We start from the raw sequence: 20,149 nt of genomic DNA, 5'->3' as shown, positions 1-20,149 counted from the left end.
GTAAAAAATGAGAAAGCACGCATTTATCATTTCTCATGATTTAATACGGTAAGTTGTTTCCAAGTGACTTGCCTCCAAATTAACAGAGTCATTTTCCAGATATCATATCGTAGGCAAAACATAAAATAAGGACCGTCGATTTCTTGGACCCCACGATCTACTTTATACAAAAAGCCGATGGAAATTTTTTGTTGATTTTTATTTTTGTTATTAAATTCGAAGGATATGTACAAAAAGCCGATGGCAATGCTATTAAATTCAAATGTGATCTTACTTCTGCTGTTACTTAAAGGATATGCACTCCCCGGTCAAAGTTGATCGCTTTCTTCCCCCAAAACCCCAAAACCCCAAAACCTTCTTTCTTTAAACAGAACAGGGAATATTTATTCTCCTATCGAGGAGTTTTTTTTTTTAATAAATAATATTATGTCTATCAAATAATAAAATATTCATTATCAACCAAAATTTTATAAAATTATCAGTTTAATCATCTAATTAAAACAGAATATGAATAAGAAATATAAGGCAGAAATGTAATTTTACACAACCAAATTTTGTTGTTTTTTTTAAACCTCACATACATGTAATCCTAACATATCTCTAATTGAAAAATAAAAAATAAAAATAAAAACTTCTTACTCTCATATTCTCTATCAATCTCTTCCTTCTATTTCAAAAACAAAAATAAAAAAAATTCTCTCACACACTTTGTGTGTGCCCATATGCTAGTTTATAGTAAGAGAAGATGATTGGTTTAGCTTCACAATGAACTAGTAATAATGTGATTCAAATTCATCTTTGGCGAAAATCGAACCTAAGATCTCTCAATTATAAATTAAGAGGAATTTCACTAAAATGTGGTAGTAAGTAGCGAGATTATTATTTTAATTTAACCATTTTGTTCTCATTCTCTTCAAACATTTAAATATTCCCTTAAAATAAGGGAGTTTTAACGAAAAGCCCACGGTACCGTTCACTTTAACGAAAAACCACATTTTTTCAACAAAAAATCAATCATGGTACTATTCACTTTATCCTTTATTTTGTCCTTATGATTAAAACTCAAAGTTCTCAAACCTTTTTTCATTATTTTTTTCTTTAAAGTAAAGCTAACAAATGTATCCTTTCCATAATTTTAATTTAAGATTATTTTTAGTTACGACTCAAGAACTTTATTTTACTTTGTCTTCTGTAATAAAAAGCTATTATTTTACACTTTGAAATTCGAAATTTGCTCCACTTTACTATGTTTCTATTTCTTATGTCAAATTCGCTCAATTTTGATCATATTTTGTCACCTAAAGCTCAAAAGTTGTCATTTTAATTCTGTTAATTTTGTTCAAAAATTGTCAAATATACTGATATGGATTAAAAATACATATATGAAGAAAAATAAGCTATTATATTATTATTTTTACCTATTCACGTCAACAATTTTAATAGCTATTTGACAAAAGATACGAAAATATAGTAGAGTAAAAATAAAAATAAAAAAATTTAAGTTTCAAAAAATAAAATTGTGACTTTAGAAATAAGTGGTACAGTTTAATATATTTATTACTCTACTATCGATTATACAATTGTACCTCCTGCACCCTGGTGTAATAAAAAATAAAAAAAATAAAAAAAAAATGATGCCCCTGGCCCCTGCCATGTACTCAGAAGTAGGCCAGCCAAGTAAAAAGCACCACCGCTTCCAATTCAAAAACCAGAAACCCAAAAACCAAACCCCAAAAAAAATAAAAACCCAAATTTGTTCTGCAGAATAATTTCAGTTTCAATCACAAAAGCTTCAATCTTTACTCTACCCAGCTGGGTAGTTTCCAAAATTATCAAAAACCCATCTCAGAACTCCCAAGAACTGACATGATTTGATCCAAAAAGTGAAAACAGCAAATGGGTCTTCTTTCAAAACCTGTTTCCAATCTCTCCCACTATCTGCTTCTGTTCTTCCTCTTCAGTTTTGAGCTCATCCCGGCTGCTGAATCTGCCACTGACATCACCTCCTTGGTCTACAAGGGCTGTGCAAAGCAGACATTTTCAGATCCAACAGGGGTCTACTCCCAAGCCCTCTCAGCCCTCTTTGGGTCCCTGGTGCAGCAGTCCTCCAAGGCCAAGTTCTTCAAGACCAACACAGGCAGTGGCCAAACCACCATCTCAGGGCTCTTCCAATGCAGAGGTGACCTCAGCAACTCTGACTGCTACACCTGCGTGAGCAAATTGCCCCAGATGTCTGACAGCCTCTGTGGGAAAACCATTGCTGCTAGGGTTCAGCTCATTGGATGCTACATGCTCTATGAAATCTCTGGTTTTGCACAAATTTCAGGCATGGAAATGCTGTACAAAACCTGTGGGGGCACAAATGTCGCAGGGTCGGGGTTTGACGAAAGGAGGGACACTGCCTTCAGTGTTTTGGAGAATGGGGTTGTGAGTGGCCATGGATTTTACACCACAAACTATCAGCAGGTTTATGTTTTGGGGCAGTGCCAGGGCGATGTGGGGGACTCAGATTGCGGGGAGTGTATGAAGAGTGGGGTGCAGAGAGCTCAGGTTGAATGTGGGAGTGCAATTTCTGGCCAAATCTATCTACACAAGTGCTTTCTTAGCTATAGTTATTATCCTAATGGGGTTCCCAGGAGATCATCCTCTTCTTCCGCATCATCCTCCTCATCTTCGTCAGGTAAAACGCTAGTAACATTCTGAAATTTCGGATTTTGGGGCTAAATTTGCTTTCTTTTTTTCACAAACTTGTCCAATTTCTTATTAAGTTGTCACAAAGAGCGGCTTCTTTTGTTTTTGTTTGACAAGACGATGTTCTAAACTACTCTAATTTTGGAACTCGATGCAATGAAATAGCTTTTGCTTAAGTTGGATAACTTTGATTTAGTGTTTCCATCTCCAAGAATGGTTTGATTTCTGTATGTGTAATTTATTGGTATTTAATCTGATTTTTTGGAATGTGGTTGATTGATCTTAGGGTCAGGGAATACAGGGAAGACAGTGGCTATAATTTTAGGAGGAGCAGCAGGAGTTGGATTTCTAGTCATATTTTTGTTGTTTGCCAGAAATTTGTTGAAGAAGCATGATGGTATGTAATGTATATCACACATCCAAGAACATGGAGATATGCGTCTTCTTTCTGCTTTTTTATTTTTTTCAAATCTTAAACTTTCTGATTCCAAATTCTAATCTGCCATTGTTCGATTATGTTATTCTGTGCAGATTACTGATAGAGAGGGACATATGGGTTCTCAGGATTGCAAGCTTGTTTCAAGGTGGAGATACTTGAGGAACATTTTTTTTGTTAATTTTTATCCTTTTTTTTTTTTTTTTTTTTTTTTTTTTTTGTTAAATCTTATTTCTACTTTCAATAGAACAAAATAGGGTTTTGTGGTGGATGGATTTATCAAACACAAAGTGAGGAAGGAGGATTAATGTGAGAATGATCCTTTTTTTGTTGGAAAAAAGAAGACAATACTTTGGTATCTTATACACTATAAAATTTGGCCATTAAATATTTTGATTAAAACTTAGTAATTAAGAGTTGACGATTAAAAATTTAAGATATATAAGATATACTTGGAGCACGATAAAAATTTCGAGAATGACAAATCACAGAAGAAATTGACAATGGGGGAGTAACAGATTTTGGATTCTTGCTTTATTTATTGTTTTTTACATGCTTGTATGTCCCTGATGGGTCATGTGGGTATGTTCGTCTCTTTATTCACACTTCTCCAGCAGACCAATCTTCACAACTTTTATGCTTTTTAGAAAAGTATGCTACTTGCATCTTCTCTCTCTATCTTTTAGGTCCCTCAAAGAGGGAAGATGATCCTCTCCTGAGAGTAGGATGGGAATCTTTTTTATCACGAAATTCGAGCCGTTCAATTTTAATCCAACGGTTGCAATTATTATAACTTTTTAAAGGATTCTTTGTTTAGAGCCGTTGGATTAAAATTGAATGGTCCAGATTTCATGGTCAGGAGGATTCTCATCCTGAGCTTAAGAGATGATCCTTTTCCCTCACATAGTACAGAGGATTTGTTTATTTCTTTTCTCAAAATTGTTTAAATTAGAGGTTTAATTTTTTTTTTACTTTTTTTTTTTTAAATTGGAGATGTTAAAATTACATGTATGTAAGCTTTAAACAAAAAAAAAATATATATATATATTTTGTGAAATTAAGTTATATCTTTTAACTTTTTGTTACGTTATAAAACTAAATAGTCTTTTCATCTTTATTTGGTTGACAAATAAGATTATATTAATATGTAGTTTAGATTTGAATTTCATTTTTCATATTTGTTCTAATCTGTAATGACATACAACACACATGCAAAACAGACTACTTAAAATTTCATTTTTCATGTTTGTTTTAAGGGAGCTGCTAGACTCATCCTACAATCTTATTTTCCCACCCCACTCAAAAGGTAAAAAATAAAAACACCATTTTCCCAGATATTCCTAAACTATCCCTTACAAAGAAAATTAGCCACCACTACACATCCACCCACTCGACGGCAAGCAACTCCCTTCTAGTCGTCAGCCAACTCTGTCTCTAATTTAATCAAGACTACAAGGATGAGCAACATCCTCGGTCGACCTCGTAGTCGCTCTTTGCAATTACAACTCAAGTAGAGGACTAATCGTAGAAGAGGGGTATCAAAACCACGTCAATTAGATGAACTGAGCATAGTTCCACATGGATTGTTGAAACTATAAATGGGTATGAGAGAAAAAAAAGAAAAAGAGTAAGGTTTCTCAAGGTAATTGTAATGGGCCTATGGTGTTTGATGAAGATTTTGAATGGATGGGAAGGAATTGACATAAGAGATGAGGAAAACGGTGGTTTCAACTTGGTTGGTGCTGTGTGCAGTGGTTTCAACTTGTTGGGCTCATGTTTTTGTTCCTTCTATTTTCAGAATTTAATACAAAAACAAAAGAATAAAATAGTTAAAGATGGCCTTATAAGTCATTTTGCAAAAGGTTAGAGTTGTCATTAAAAGTATCATTAAAAAGTGGGTGGAGAAATAGTGTTGGTGGGTGGGTATATTATCTCCTTTGTTTTAAATGGGAGAATTTTAATGCAAAATACAATGGGCTCGACGATAAGTCTTATCCACTATTTTTTTATGGAAAATAAAATTAATTAAAGAGAGAAATTTCTAGTACAACCATTTCCAGTACAATCAAATAGAAAAATATTTCTAGCAATAGCGAGTAATGACCTATTCCAACTATAAGTGTCATGTATCGAGTGGCCAACACAAGTAATGACGTTGGCAAGAAAATTCGCCTTGCAAAAGACATGCGACCACGAGATAAAAGAAAAGGAACTGGCAAGAGTTTGATGTCATCAATGGTTGTCCTCAACCGCCAAGGTGTACTACATTTGTCCAAAATGGCATCAATGATAAGCTTGGGATCTCCTTCAACACACACCTCTTTAAAATCTTTGACCTTTGCAAATCTCAATGCATTACGAAGAACAAGAGCTTCAATAACAGAAACTTATGCTTTCTCCAAGATTACAGATGCCAGCCACAATAAGTGAACCGTTAGCATCTCTAATGACAAAACTAGCAGCAGCCTTAGGACCCACCACCTAGCCATCAGGATTAATTTTGAGTTTAGGTGCATGAGGTGGCCTCCACTTGACAGTTTGAGATGAATCATGAACATGAGTTACATTCCAGGTTCGAAATGATCTTAAGTTTTTATTGGCAAGGTAATATTGTTTGCCAACTGTAGCAGCAACGATAGGGACCCTAGCAGGATGGGCCTTGCAATCACGGAAAACAAGATTATTTATATCATTCCACACTTGCCAACATGTTGGAAGAGCCTTACTTAGATCGAAAAGTTCAATTCATCATTCGCACTTAGCTGGGATAGCCAAGAAATCAAATCTGAAATCTTTGATCCTCAATTTGCAACCAGGTGGCCGATATAACAGAAAACTCGCCATTAGCAGTAGGACCTCATATAACTTCATCCCGCCTTTCCTGCAACAGTAGTGAGATACTACAAATTTTTCTTGCAATGTCAATATCCAAACAACTCATTAATAAGGTTTTGTTCCAACCATTGTTCTCAATAACATCACTAACCCTCATATTCCATCAAGCCTCAATCTACGTGATTCAAGTAAAAGATAAAATAGAGGGAAAGGAAAACCCAAATTATGGATCCAAAACTGAATGTCCTTGTCATTTCCCACTATCCATCTCATACCTTTTAGAAGAACATCTCTAGAACTCAGCACATCCTTCCAAGCCAGAGAGCGGTGTTGCTTTATTTTCGCAGTAAATAGGTTTTCATGTGTTAAATGCTTTTGTTTTACAATTTGAACCCACTAATTATCTGTATCGGTGATAATCTTCCATGCTAGTTTTGCCAAGGAGGGATTATTAAAGTGCTCAGCTCTACATATCCTAAGGCCCCACATTGACTTAGGAGGCCAATTTAGTTTCTTTACCCCCAAGAAAAGTTCTACATTCCTTGTTCACCGCATCAGTTATGTTATTAGGCATTTAAAACAAGCCATGACATGATTAGGCACTTCAGATAAGTTGGACTTAATTGGGGTTAGTCTAACAGTTCATGAGGGGGTATTTACCTTCTAACCTGCAAGCTTCAATTTAACTTTGAGAATAAGCTCTTTGGCGTTAGTGGGGTCATTCCAAAAAATTATATTACGGATTCCTAAAAACTTATCGATAGTTGTTTTATGCTAAATTTGCATGATATGAACAATATCATTTCTCAAATTGTTAGTAGCATTACTAGAAAAATAAAGAGATGATTCAGAGGCTGAGGAAAACTTATTGAGAGTATCCATGATGCTCTTAGCTGCCTTATATGAAGCTTTGCTAAAATTAGACAATCATCTACAAAAACAAGATTAGAAATTCTAAACCCAAAGGGGGAAGAGAGAATACCAAGCTGATTTTTAGCATTACTAGCTAACAGATTTTGAGTTGTCTAATCATTGGTTCCACACATAAAATAAAAATGTAAGGGGACAAAGGATCATCCTGTCTAATTCTACATCACTGATAAAAATAACCATTAGCTTCACCATTAGCAAGTCCTGCAAAAGAGGAAGAAGTGATGCACTCCTAATCAGATTGATCCATCTAGAGTGAAAACCAAACTTCCTAACCGACCAGATTGAGTTGTCTTATCATATGCTTTTTTATTCTTAAAACTAGTGAAAAGTTCATGAGCAATAAGGATATTATAATGAATTGATTTTCCTGTGGCAAAAGCCCCTTGGTTTTTAGAAATGCACGGCTCAAGAAGAGGTTTCAACCTCATAGTCATAATTTTAGTGATAATTCTCGCTTTGCATAAACTAATAGGTCTATAATGGTTAACAGTCTCAGAGTTATCTACTCTAGGGATTGAAACAATACTGGTATGATTAATCAATTTAGGACTAGAACAATCTTCAAAAAAAATTTGAACCAGTTTAAAAACAGAATGTTTAACAGTGGTCCAACAATTTTGATAAAAAAAAAATGGCATGCAAACCATCTGGACCGGGAGCTTAAGGCTGCCAATGCTATTCACAGCCGTCCAAACCTCATGTTCAGATACTTCCCTTAACAAATCATTATTTTTTGAATCAGTGTCACAAGGGATTAATAGTATCAAGAAAACTATTTACCTCACTAAGATTGAGAGTATGGGAGGAGGAAAATCTCAATTTAAAATCTTGGACAAAAACCTCCTCCATACCCTCACCTCTATTCCACCAAATAACATTTGCATCTCTTACTCTGTTGTATTTCATTTATTTTCCTTCTAATGGTAGCATGAGTTTGAATTTTTTTTTTTTTTTTTTTGTATTTTTATCCCCTAATCGTAACCAATTGTCTCTAGCCTTTTGGGCCATATAGTTTCTTCATCCCTTAGATTTTGAATAAGTTGTTCTGATATATTCTTTTCCTCCCCAAGAAGTCGAGGGTCAGGGTTATCAACCGTTGTTTTAGGTTGAATATCAACGAGAAAATCCTATAAGTCTGTTATTTTCAAAGTATTCTAAATTGGTCATTAGGGCTGCCATCAAACTGACAAACCCAAGCAGTTTTAACCATCTCTTGAAATTCAGGGTGTTGAAGCCACATAGCCTCAAACTTAAAAGACCATTTCCTTCTCATGAGGGGTTTATACAACGTCAAGTAAACAAAAATAGAGAAATTATGCAAATTAAATTCATGAAATAAATTCAACCACGTAGTATTTGCTAGGGCTCCATCCAACCTTTGAAAGATAATTGTTTGATCCTTACGACAATTAGACCAGGTATACGAGACAGCAGAAACATGTAAACAAACTAACTTAGCTTAAAATGTCATTTTTTATTTACATTGAAGGTTCTCGAATTCTAAACTGACTAAGCTTAAAATGCCATCTTTCTAAAGAGAACATTGCACAAGTACTATAGGAACTTTTGGGATGTGCTTAAATACCACCCAAAAAAAGAAAATCTTGGTCATTTACCACCTTAACTATTATGTAATTTATGTTAACGATTGTGACGCTTATTAAGGGTCAGAGGGGGCACATGCCCTCTCAAGTTTGTGGATTAATTAGGAAGTAGTCCATTTAAATCGTAGTCGTCTTGATACAACGTGGAATTGGACTACAAAGAATAATAATACACCTACAAACCCCACCACAAAGCTTATTACTCGCTTCTCATTTAAAACCACCAGGAGACATATATAACACAATAAGATTTAGTTGCAGAGTTGGTTATGGCAACTCATGATGACGAAGAAGAAACAAGGAAAAAATCTATATGTTTTAAAGGCAAAGCCACCGTTTTGAAAAGAAAAAAAAAAAAAAAAAAAAAAAAAAAGAGTTTAAAGTTAATCAATTTCTTTTAAATAATAAAAAGACCATTAATCCACCCTACTCCTATACGTTTTATAAATTTGACCTATCAGTTCTATAAATATATGATTTATTTCTTTGTTCAGTAGAACAATCTTAACTTAAAGCTACAAGTTAAATATGACACAAAGGGTGGGGATGTACGCTAAGCACACAATGTGCGTGGGTTTGCCAAGTGTTCGACAAAATGCCTCATTTAAAAAATAAAATAAAAACCTGACGCTATGCTTGTTTTTTTGTGACACCACAAGGACTTATAATCGCCACTGCTTAGTTGTGCCCGTAAGTGTGAATGTACTATTTTGTCAAAATCTGAAAAAATATTCATGTAAAAGCCGAAAAACATATCATGTGCAACACATAAGATATTTTTGCTCTTCAAGACACATTTAGAGTAAGAAAAGTTGTAGCGAACAAAATTTTTACGCCAAGTTATCTGGGGGTCATGAAGTGAAGAGCAAATTGAGCTTCTCTCTGGATATCTGTATTCAGAACTGATGGATCTAGAAATCTAGACCACTCAATTCAAATCATTTTGCCCCTATTAGCCCATTCCACTAAGCCGTTTCACAAAAAACCAAGCCCTTGAACGATCTGGATCTCTATTTCTCTTGAATGGTCCAGATTCTTCGGACACAAAAGTCTGATGAGGATCTCAACTAGTGGAGAGTAACCTGTATGGCACAAATTCACTGTCACAATGACGTCTCGTGCTAATAATACAAAGATATGTGGAAAAAATAATACCAATACATATTTTTGTATCATTAGTATGGGACGACATGTGATGATGTACATGTGTCATGCAAATTCTTGTAGTGAAGGGGCGCTTAAAGCATTGTCTCGTAGAAAAAGGAAGTGTTCTACCTCCGTAGCTATATATAAACCATAAAAAATACTCTGTTTTTCTCTTTGGATGACACATGAAAGCATCGCAATCCTAGCAATCTACCATTGACACTTGGTAGACACTCATAAGGAAAGTAAATGTGAAGCTATACATATGTTATTGATTTTTGACAAGCAATGAGAGGGCAGAAAAGGAGAAAAATCCAAAGACCCACATGACATGGTACTAAAATTCGCAGAAGATTGCGATCAAGGGTGACGTTTACATGTGAAGATACTTTAGTGAGGAAGGATCCTTTCCGGATTTACTTTGTGAGATCCTAAAGATTCTCACATCCTAATCGTTTATCGAATCGTATATTGTACGGTCAGTTTTCGTTAGTTACTATTTATGTTTAATTTTAAATAAAAAAAAGTAAATGATTTTTGACCACACGATGTACGATGAATGACTAAAATGTGAGGATCTTAGATGTGAGGATCTCTAAGATCCTCACAATTTAAATCCATATGAGATCCAAATCCCTTTGGTGAAGGCAAAAGGGCCCCAACGAGGAGGATTAGATTTCAGATGGGAAATCTTGGATGCATGACTTGTCTTGTTTTGGATTTCAGATGTTAATAGTAATAGTACGGTATGGTAAAAGCTTGGCTAGTGGGATTCTGGGAGTGACCATGAAAGAACAGGTGGTAATTTTCAACACGACATAGAAACAAAACTTTGAATTCAAAATGAAGTTAATAGATAAAGCTAGGTCAACACGAATAATAAACAAGTCGAGTCTATATCAAGAAAAATAACTCGACTTTAATGTACAAAATTAAAGTGATTGGACTTGCATTTCACAAAGAAAGTGATTTATCCTTGATTTTCTTGATAAGACATTATATGAAAACCTTACTGAATTATATCAACCTTTTCTTTCTTTGTCTTGTGAAAAGAAGCTTAGTACACTCCCCATAAAATAAAAGCTACTTGATCATGATTTTAACAAGGTGAGTCTGTGTAATGTCATCTAAAACGATGAATTAACCATATTGATGGTTAGGAATTAATCCCGACTCAATTGCCATGATCCTATATGAAAGTTTGCACCTAAATTTGCATGACTAGTGACTAAAGATTATGAATATGATTAAACAAATGAATTAAACTCTAAACAAGTAGCTGTTTCGCTTAATTTTCTGCTTAAACACTTATTTAGTTTTAGGTCAAATACTCAACACACGGCGTTCACACATGTAGGTCAAATGGGAGGCTTCTACGTGGGTGGTGACTGGTTAAGATGAATTTCTATCCCCTAATATATCATTGATATTATGATCACCAACAAACTATATAGACATGGTAAGAGTCCTGAATACATATGAAGGTCTCCTGAATATTTGGATAAGCCCCCCACCCCACTACCTTAAAAATATATATATATATATATATAAATAAAAAAAAAATTTTGGAGTTCACTTGGGGGGATTGAGTTGACTATAATCCCCGCGCGGGGGCGGCGGGGTGGGGGGGGTGGTGGGGGGGGGTGCGCTTTTTAGGAGTGCAAGTGCTCTCAAATGTTTGATATGATACCTACTAGGTATATTTTGACAAGTTGCATCTACAATATCAACCAATTCTATCGAGATTACTCATCAGATTGCTTCGGTTTATGTTGATATATGTTGACATTTGTGAAACATGTTTTCGCTAACGACAACAAATTCATCAAGTATTGTAGAAATGTCTCAATGAATCGTGTTCTATTTCTATCTAGAAAACTTACACCTTTAACACAAAGGCCACCCAAAATATAAATCTTAAATCAGTCACTGCCTAAATGTGCACAAGCGCTCAAGAAAATAGAAGGCAAAAAGAGGAAAAAACAAAAGCCAATAATCTGTGGACACTCAAAGTCACACTCCATTCTGTCAGATAGGTCATGAAGTATATAATGATGGGAAGAGATCCGGTCTAGATCTCTCCCATCAAAGGCCTAGGATCAAGTGATCCAGGCTGTTGAAATTTGATCCAACGACTACAATTATTATAACTTTAAGACAGCCCCCTGTTTGTAGCCGTTGGATCAAATTTCAACGGCCAAATCACTTGATTCTGGGCCTTTGATGGGAGAGATTCGGACCGGATCTCTTCCCTATAATGACATGTCAGACATGGGTGATGGGTCCCTCGTTTAACCATCCTCCTCCCCTTCATCCCTTCAAAATTACGAAAACAATTTTAGAACTTGCAGGAGTGTAAAATGGGAAGTTTAATTAGGGTTAATGAGTTTGTCTAGGACTCAGGAAAGCAAGCAAAGTTACCAAACTCTGAAACATGTAATTACTAATTATTCATTTATCTACACCTTAGAGTACTTCTGTAGAGATTGATTTTACTTGGTAATTCTTATGTTTTAAGCACATATATTTCGTGCTTGCTTCATTAGAAAGCACAAAAAAGTGCTTCTACAATCTCAATACACAATTTAAGTTATTGCTTTTCAAACTTTCTAAAACACTCCTAAAACGAAGAACCCTATATCATAAGACAGAGCTTCCTATATATGAAGAAATAAGTGAAAAGATTACGAATTTGATAAGGTTTTGATACAAAAATACCAGATAAAAGTATCACGACTTACCATGCAACAAATTAGGAGAGGTTAATTATTTTAATATTCCTTTACCCTTGCTATATTTTTGGTCCCCCCCCTAAACTCTTTCATGGTGAATATTTTAGCTGCCAGTTCTGCTACTGTAATGTGTTATAGGCTGCTTAAACCTTCGTTGTCGTTCTGATATACATGACGGAGCCTGCACCTTGAACCCTCAATCCTCGATTCCTCGGTGGTCTCTTCCTATTGAAGCCTACGACACCCAACTATTTCAACCACGAAGAGGATGTCGCAGACTACCTTCTATTTCCAAATGAAAAGAATCTTGGAGTACCACATTATCAGGGTTGGCACTTCTCTGCACGTTGAGAACTAAAATGTAGGCACATAAAGCATACTGGTTCTTGCACCAGCTACCATAGTCTTTACACTTTTAGAGGAAGATGAGTAACACTAACTAAAGAGCTTCATGTGCTTCCTCAACAGACAATCCCCGCATTCAAAACTCTTATACTTGATGGAAGTTTTGGCAGTAATTGAAGTTTGCCATAATTAATCAATTGACAAAGTTGACAGATGCTCTCCAATATGCTCAGAAAACTGTTTCCATTTAAATCTAAATGCTGCAGTGAGCATAAACAGCCAAGATCATCAGGTATTGTAGACAAATTGCAATCACTTAGATTTAATTTCCTCCAAAGAGCATACTGATGGAAACAAGCAACAATTGAAAAGCAAGCACCGCTGATCAGGCTACTCATACTGTGACTTCGGGCGAGATTAAGCCGTCTCCAAGCATCAGTTGTGGCTATGCATCATTGCTTAGGTCAGCCTTCTTTTGAATATCTTAGGCATTTATTTCCTTCTCTATGTCGTTCATATGATGAGACTTGTTTTAAGTGTGAAACATGTGTATTAGCCAAAAGCCATTGTACTGTTTTTCCCTTAAGTGATAATAAGGCTATTCAGCCATTTGATTTGGTACATTCCAATATTCACACATTTAACTTGGGTCTTTCTGATGAAGCATAGAAGTGATATGACATCTATTGTACAAGAATTTACTGCAATGGTATCTAGCTACTTAGTTTTAGACCAAAGTCAAAGTGCTCCAGTCTGATAACGGAGAGAAATATGTGAATATTACCCTGAGCTTTTTCTTTCATGAACAATGTATTATTCATCAGACAACTACTGCACTTACAAACCAACAAAATGGTACGTTTGAGTGGAAAAATTGTCATTTACTTAAAGTTGCTCGTGCTTTTCTCTTGGGAATATTGGTTCCTAGTTACCTTTGGGGACATGCAGATTTAGTTGTGTGTTATTTGACCAACCGGACTCCCAGCCAAGTCCATGATTTCCGTACTCCTTTCGAAGTTTTACAAGAACACATCTCACCAGTTACCTCCAAACTTCCTCTCAAGGTGTTTGGATGCGTTTTATATGTATATATTTATTCCCATTGATAGAGTAAGCTTGATCCATGTGCTCTTTGATGTGTGTTTATTGGTTACTCGAATACCAAAAGGTTACAAGTGCTATCATCCTCCTACTCAAAAGATTTATCTTTCCATGGATGTCACGTTCTATGAAAAGGTCCCGTATTTTGCCTCATCTTCTCTTGTCTTTCCACTTCAGAGGAAGAGGGTGAGTGAAGTGTTAAGTCAAAGAGAAAAAGAGAGTACAGTAAATTATAGTGATAATGTGAGTTTGCTCGAGCTGATTGGTCCCTCTTCTTCCACTGACCAGTCGCCATATACCAGTGAAGAAGTAACATACTCTGATAATGAAATTGTACCTGACAATATTGACGGAGACGTAAGCAGTAGTATTCCAACACCCCCTCCCATCTGCCCTACTATTGTCTCAATCAACTCGTGAAGAAGAAAGTGAAGCAAATGAGGTAGTTTATACTAATTTTCTTATATCTACTTATGAGTTGCCCCCACGAGTTAATCGTGGCAAACTTAAAGTACAATATTCTCCTGATAGACATGCAAAGTCCAAATATCTCATTAGTAATCATGTGTCAACTCATCATCTTTCTCACATTAGTCATATGTATATCAATCACTACTATATCTGTATCGACTAAGTTATAGGATGCCTTATCTGACACTAAATGGGTGGAAGCCATGGACATTGAGATGAAGGCTCTGAACAAGAATTCCACCTAGAATTTGGTGCCCTTGCAAAGTGGAAGGAAAACGGTTGGTATCGATGGGTGTTTACTTTAAAGCATAAAGCATATGGTTCAATCGATCGTTACAAAGCCTGATTAGTAGGGAAGGGTTATACACAAACACATGGAGTGGCCTACCAAAAGACCATTGCTCCAATTGCTAAGCTTAATACGGTTCGTGTCCTTTTATCTCTTGATGCTAACTGGATTGGCCCTTATGGTAGTTTGATGTTAAAAATACTTTTTGCATGGTGATCTCAAAGAAGAAATGTATATAGATTTACCCATTGGTACTTCTATTGGTTCTCATAAGGGTGTTATGTGCAAGTTACGAACATCTTTGTATGGTTTGAAGCAATCTCCTAAAGCATGGTATGGGAGGTTTACTGCGTCCATGAGAAAGTTTGGTTACATCAAAGTTGCTTGGATCATACCTTATTTTTGAAATGCCAGAAAGGTAAAGTGACGATATTGATCATATATGTTGATGATGTGATAGTGACAGGTGATGGTCATGAAGATATTAGTTCTTTATAGAAATTCATTGCTTTTGAGTTTAAGATGAAAGAGTTGGAAAGTTGTATTTTCTGGGGATTGAAGTTGCTCAATCCAACCATGGTATATGTCTCTCACAACGAAAGTATGTTTTGGACCTGTTAGCCGAAACTATTATGGTGGACTATAAACATGTTGACACTTCTATGTACCAAAATCATATATTGGGATTAGATTCTGATTAGGTTCCTAAATGAGCGTTATCAGTGACTTGTAGGAAGATTAATCTATTTATCTCATACGCGTACAAATATAGCCCATGTTGTAAATGTTGTGAGTTGGTTTATGCATTTGCCTATTGAGACTCATATGGATGTTGTTGTCCGTATTCTCAGGTATCTTAAATTGGCTCCTGGTAGAGGTGTAATGTTTGCCAAGAATGGTCGTTTGAATGTTGAAGGATACATAGATGCAGATTGTGCTGGTTCGGTGACAGATCAACGCTTTACTTCTGGCTACTTTACTTATGTTGGTGGTGATCTCGTCACTTGAAAAAGTAAGAAACAAAAGGTTGTTGCTCAATCGAGTGCGAAGGCTGAATTCCGTGGAATGGTGCTTAAGGTATAGGAGTTACTTTGGTTATGTAAATTATTGAATGGAATGGGATTCAAATCCAAGAAGGCCATGGGTTTACACTGTGATAATGAATCTGCAATTAAAATTGCTCACAATCATGTGCAACATAACTGTACAAAACATGTGGAGGTTGATAAGTTGGATGCTAGAGTTATTGTTTTTCCTTTTGTATCATCTAAAGAACAGTTAGCCGACGTGCTACTACAACTACCTTTATTAGTGCTTTCTCCAACTCATTCGACCAATTGGGCATGCAAGATATCTTTGCTCTAACTTGAGGGGGAGTGTAGCGATTGTTCTACTTAGCGATAGCGATTTTATTTGATTAGCATGATATTAGGGATTGGATTTCTTTCCTTGTATAGTTGATTTACTTGTATATGACTCTTTGTAAACCTATATATACATTCAATTCCGAGAGGAATAATACACAATATTTGCCTATATACAATTTGACTCAAACATTGACATACTCAAACTTTGTAATATCAATCGTTAAACATACATGTTTAGTTGGTGCCATGGGACGGGTTGGTCAACTGGAAGAGGCAGAAAATGGTGCACTCACAGTCTGACAATGCCGTAAGGATTGTGAAGAACCAGGAAAGCCAATAAAGATTGTGAAGAATTTGAGGATCTGCAGAGATTGCCATGAGGTCCTCAAGTGAGATTATTGTGAGGGATTTAAACATATACAATAGATTTGTAAATGGTAGTTGTACTTATGGTGATATATGGTAGCCTGGTTAAGCATTTTATATAACTATTTGAGCATGAAACATGAATCACGATGTCTAAATTGCTTCCTTTGACTTCTTCATTTTTTTGTTACAATCACGATTACTGTGCATCTTTGTCAATTTTCATACCTAAAAATCTAATTATACTGGAAAATAAGTAAATCATGATAATTCAAGAACCGCACTTGACAAAATTACCATTCATAAACTACAATTTAACAACAACAAAAGAAGTGGATGAGGCAAATGGACCAACGGAGAAGCGCAAGAGCCTTCGTGAGTGGTTGAACCAAGGCGAAAGTTAAGGGGGAGGGGGAGGGTTACCGAGGATGCTGGCCTGCTGCAACTCCAACTCGTTCAACTACTGCTCCCGATCCATGGCTATGATGAGTGGGACCCCTAAGATCAAGAATGTCATTCCCAAGAACCACACTGTCTTCCCCGTGCTCTTCGCCAGCTTCTTCGTCACTGACGACGCATCAATCGCCACACGCTTCATCTATTGCACGATTCCCATTTACGATACCCTCAACAGCATGCCCTGTTCTTGGCTATTGTTTCGGAGCTACATTCGTTTTCCTTGTGAAAGGACCCAAACAGAAAAGGGCGTTGTAATGAGGAAATAAATGAGGAAAAAACTAAATCATTTTGATTTCATTGATATCTCCCCCAAATGGTGGAAGTTGATTCATATACAACCTTAATGCAAGAGTGTACACGATCGGAACACATCATCACTCACAGACCGTTGGATGAAATGAACAACATACAATTCAAAAGACCATATCACCCTAAAGATAAACATCTTACTACTATCAAACCAGAGTCCTAACAACCTTTCCCTCTAAGAAACAGCTTGTCCTCAAGCGTGGAAGTCTGGGAAGCGTTCGAGGATAGAGTCAACGTTTTGCCAGGTAGCATCATGGTCGGGTAGGCCTACCCATTTAATCAGCCAGCGAGTGATGGCGCAGTTTCCCCATTTGAACATCCTTCATTGCAATATGGTTTTTGGCGTCCAGATTATCAGTCCAATATCAATTAGGGGTGGGAAAATGGTGGAGGGAACCACATAAGAGCCTAACTTGGGTTTAAGGAGGGAGACATGGAAAGTTAGGTGGATGCGAGAGTGGGAGGCAAGTCCAAATTGTAGGCAACTTTTCCCACACGAGCAAGGATTTTGTACAACCCATAGAAACATAGTGCCAATTTAGGGCAGTTAGTGTAGTTGACAAAGGATCTGCGTTAACGTTGTAACCGTAAGCAAACCGAATCTCCTACCTGGAATTTACGTTCCGAGTGCTTCTTGTTGGTGAAGTGACGCATGCATTCTTGAGCAAGGTGGAGATTCTCACGCAGCTGGTGGAGTAAGGCATCACGATCACGGAGAGTAGTGTCAACCAAGTGAACTGGAGAGGAGCCAGGTAAGTACGGCATGACTCATGGTGGGGGATAACCATAGATAACTTTGAATGGGGACATCTTAATGGCCGAATGGAATGTGGAGTTATACCACCATTCAGCCCATGACAACCAATTAACCCATGACGTGGGTTTGTCGCCTACAAAACTACGCAGATAATGTTCGAGTGTGCGGTTTAAGACTTATGTTTACCCATCAGATTGAGGGTGGTAAGTCGAGCTGCAACAGAGTTTAGAACCTTGGATTTTGAAGAACGAGTCCCAAAATTGACTGATAAAAATAGGGTCCCAATCACTGTGGCAGGTATGCCGTGAAGGCAGAATATCTCTCGGATAAAGATGTAAACAACTTTGGTAGCAGAATATGGGTGTTTGATAGGTATGAAATGGCCATACTTGGAGAGACGATCGACAACAACCAGGATGTCGTTACAACCATGAGTGGAAGGAGGGCCCTCTATAAAGTACATTGCAATTTATGTCCAAATTTGAGTGGGGATTGGAAGTGGCTGTAGTAAGCCTGAAGGTTGGAGAGTTTTATAGTTCGTGCGTTAACAAATGTCACAAGCAGCCACAAGTGTCTTGACCTCTTTTTTTAAGTTGGGCAAATTGAAATTGTGAAGAACACATTTATATGTGCGAAGGTACCTGGAGTGGCCTGCGGTATGAGAAGAATGAAACTCTGCCAAAATTTGAGGACGCCAAGGAGATAATGAGGCCATGAAGATTCCCTCCTTATAGTACAAGAGATCTTCTCAAAGAGAAAATTGAGAACGGGCAGGTTGATTGTTTTGTAAAGCGTGGACAATTTGTGCAGCCTCTAGGTTCATTGAGTATTTGGCCTGAATATCAGAGATACTGTCAAAAATCGGTTGAGAGAAACCCATGAGTGCCAACCTTTCATGTTGCCTAGACAATGCATCTGTTGTGGTATTCGTTGCCCCCGGCCGATACTCCAGCATATAACTGTAGCCCAACAACTTTAAAAGCCATTTCTATTTAGTAGAGGTTGTGAAGCGTTGGTTGATGAAGTGTTTCAACGTTTGGTGGTCGGTAAGAATCTTGAAGGAGTTCCCAAAAAGGTAGGGATGCCATTTCTGGACAGCGAAGACAATGGCGAGCATTTCTTTATCATAAACGGACAGAGCCTTATGTTTGTCGGATAACGACTTGCTCAGGAAAGCAATGGGATGCTAGTCCTGGGAAAGCACAGCTCCGATCTCGGCATCATAGGCATTGTACTCCACTGTAAAGGGCCTGGAAAAATCTGGAAGTGCTAACACGGGGGTGGAGGAGAGAGCCTGTTTGAGAGCCACAAAAGCCTGAGTTGTTGTCGGAGTCGAAATAAAGTTATCCTTTTTCAAGAGATGAGTGAGAATGCGAGCGAGAAGGTCGAAGTGACGCACAAATTTCTAGTAGCAACCAGCCAGACCCAAGAATCCACGTAAGGCTTCGAGAGTACGGGGTGGAGGCCATTCCATGATGCAGTGCACCTTCTGAGAATCCATTGCCATACATTGGGCCGAAATTATGTGACGAGGTAGGCCACCGTGGGTTGGCCAAATGAGCATTTAGACTGCTTGACTTTCAGATCATATGCTCTCAGAACATCAAAAACAGAGGTTAAATGATGCAAATGAGTAGGTAAGTCCAGGCTAAAGATGAGGATATCATCAACAAAAACCAAGACAAACTTACGTAGAAATGGCTTAAAAATGGAGTTCATAAGTGCTTGAAATGTTGAAGGCGCATTACACAGGCCAAAGGGCATGACCACAAATTCAAAATGTATGTCATAGGTGCGGAAAGCCGTCTTTGGGATGTCCGGTTCATACATACGGATTTGGTAAAACCCGGACCGGATATCTAATTTAGAAAAGATCTTAGGCACAATGAGTTCGTCAAGTAGCTTGTCGATGATGGGGATCGGGAACGGAAATTTGACAGTCACTTAATTCGTAATCCACACAAAAGCGCCAAGTTGAGTCGGCTTTGTGAACTAAGAGCGAGGGAGAAGAGAAGAGACTTGAGTTGGGGCAAATTAGGTTGGCAGCAAGCATTTCATCCACCTGTATTTCTATTTTCTGAACATAGGCGTAATGGTAAGGTTGAACGTTTACCGGGGGAATGCCCGGTAGCAAGGTGATTCGGTGGTCAAAGTCCCGGTGAGGATGGAGGCCCATTGGAGCAAAAAAAAGGTCTAAATAGCTAACCAAAAGGGAGATTTTCGGGGGTAGTATAGGGTGGACCACCGCAAGTGGTGCAGAAGGGCTCAAAAGAGAGGCTAGGAAAGAGTCAATGTAAGGCCTGGAGGA

The 20,149-nt window shown here is 37.2% G+C and overlaps 1 protein-coding gene across 1 annotated transcript; it reads left to right on the top strand.

The window, feature by feature from the left end:
• The first annotated feature begins 1,756 nt into the window (after positions 1-1,756).
• Positions 1,757-3,343, top strand: LOC137732111 (plasmodesmata-located protein 2-like). The gene is made up of 3 exons (XM_068471404.1): positions 1,757-2,680; positions 2,978-3,088; positions 3,223-3,343. The coding sequence occupies exons 1-3, from the start codon at positions 1,897-1,899 to the stop codon at positions 3,228-3,230; spliced, it is 903 nt and encodes a 300-aa protein (XP_068327505.1). The 5' UTR covers positions 1,757-1,896; the 3' UTR covers positions 3,231-3,343.
• Positions 3,344-20,149: the final 16,806 nt, after the last annotated feature.

Source organism: Pyrus communis, chromosome 4 (genome assembly GCF_963583255.1).
Source record: "Pyrus communis chromosome 4, drPyrComm1.1, whole genome shotgun sequence".
Classification (NCBI taxonomy): domain Eukaryota; kingdom Viridiplantae; phylum Streptophyta; class Magnoliopsida; order Rosales; family Rosaceae; genus Pyrus; species Pyrus communis.
This window is presented reverse-complemented; position numbering and strand designations above follow the sequence as displayed.

What these genes read in the sequence shown, in the direction of transcription:
- LOC137732111 (XM_068471404.1), top strand. Translation starts at nt 1,897, where the DNA reads ATGGGTCTTCTTTCAAAACCTGTTTCCAATCTCTCCCACTATCTGCTT. An exon ending in ATCCTCCTCATCTTCGTCAG is followed by an intron (nt 2,681 to 2,977) that starts GTAAAACGCTAG and finishes GATTGATCTTAG; the next exon opens with GGTCAGGGAATACAGGGAAG.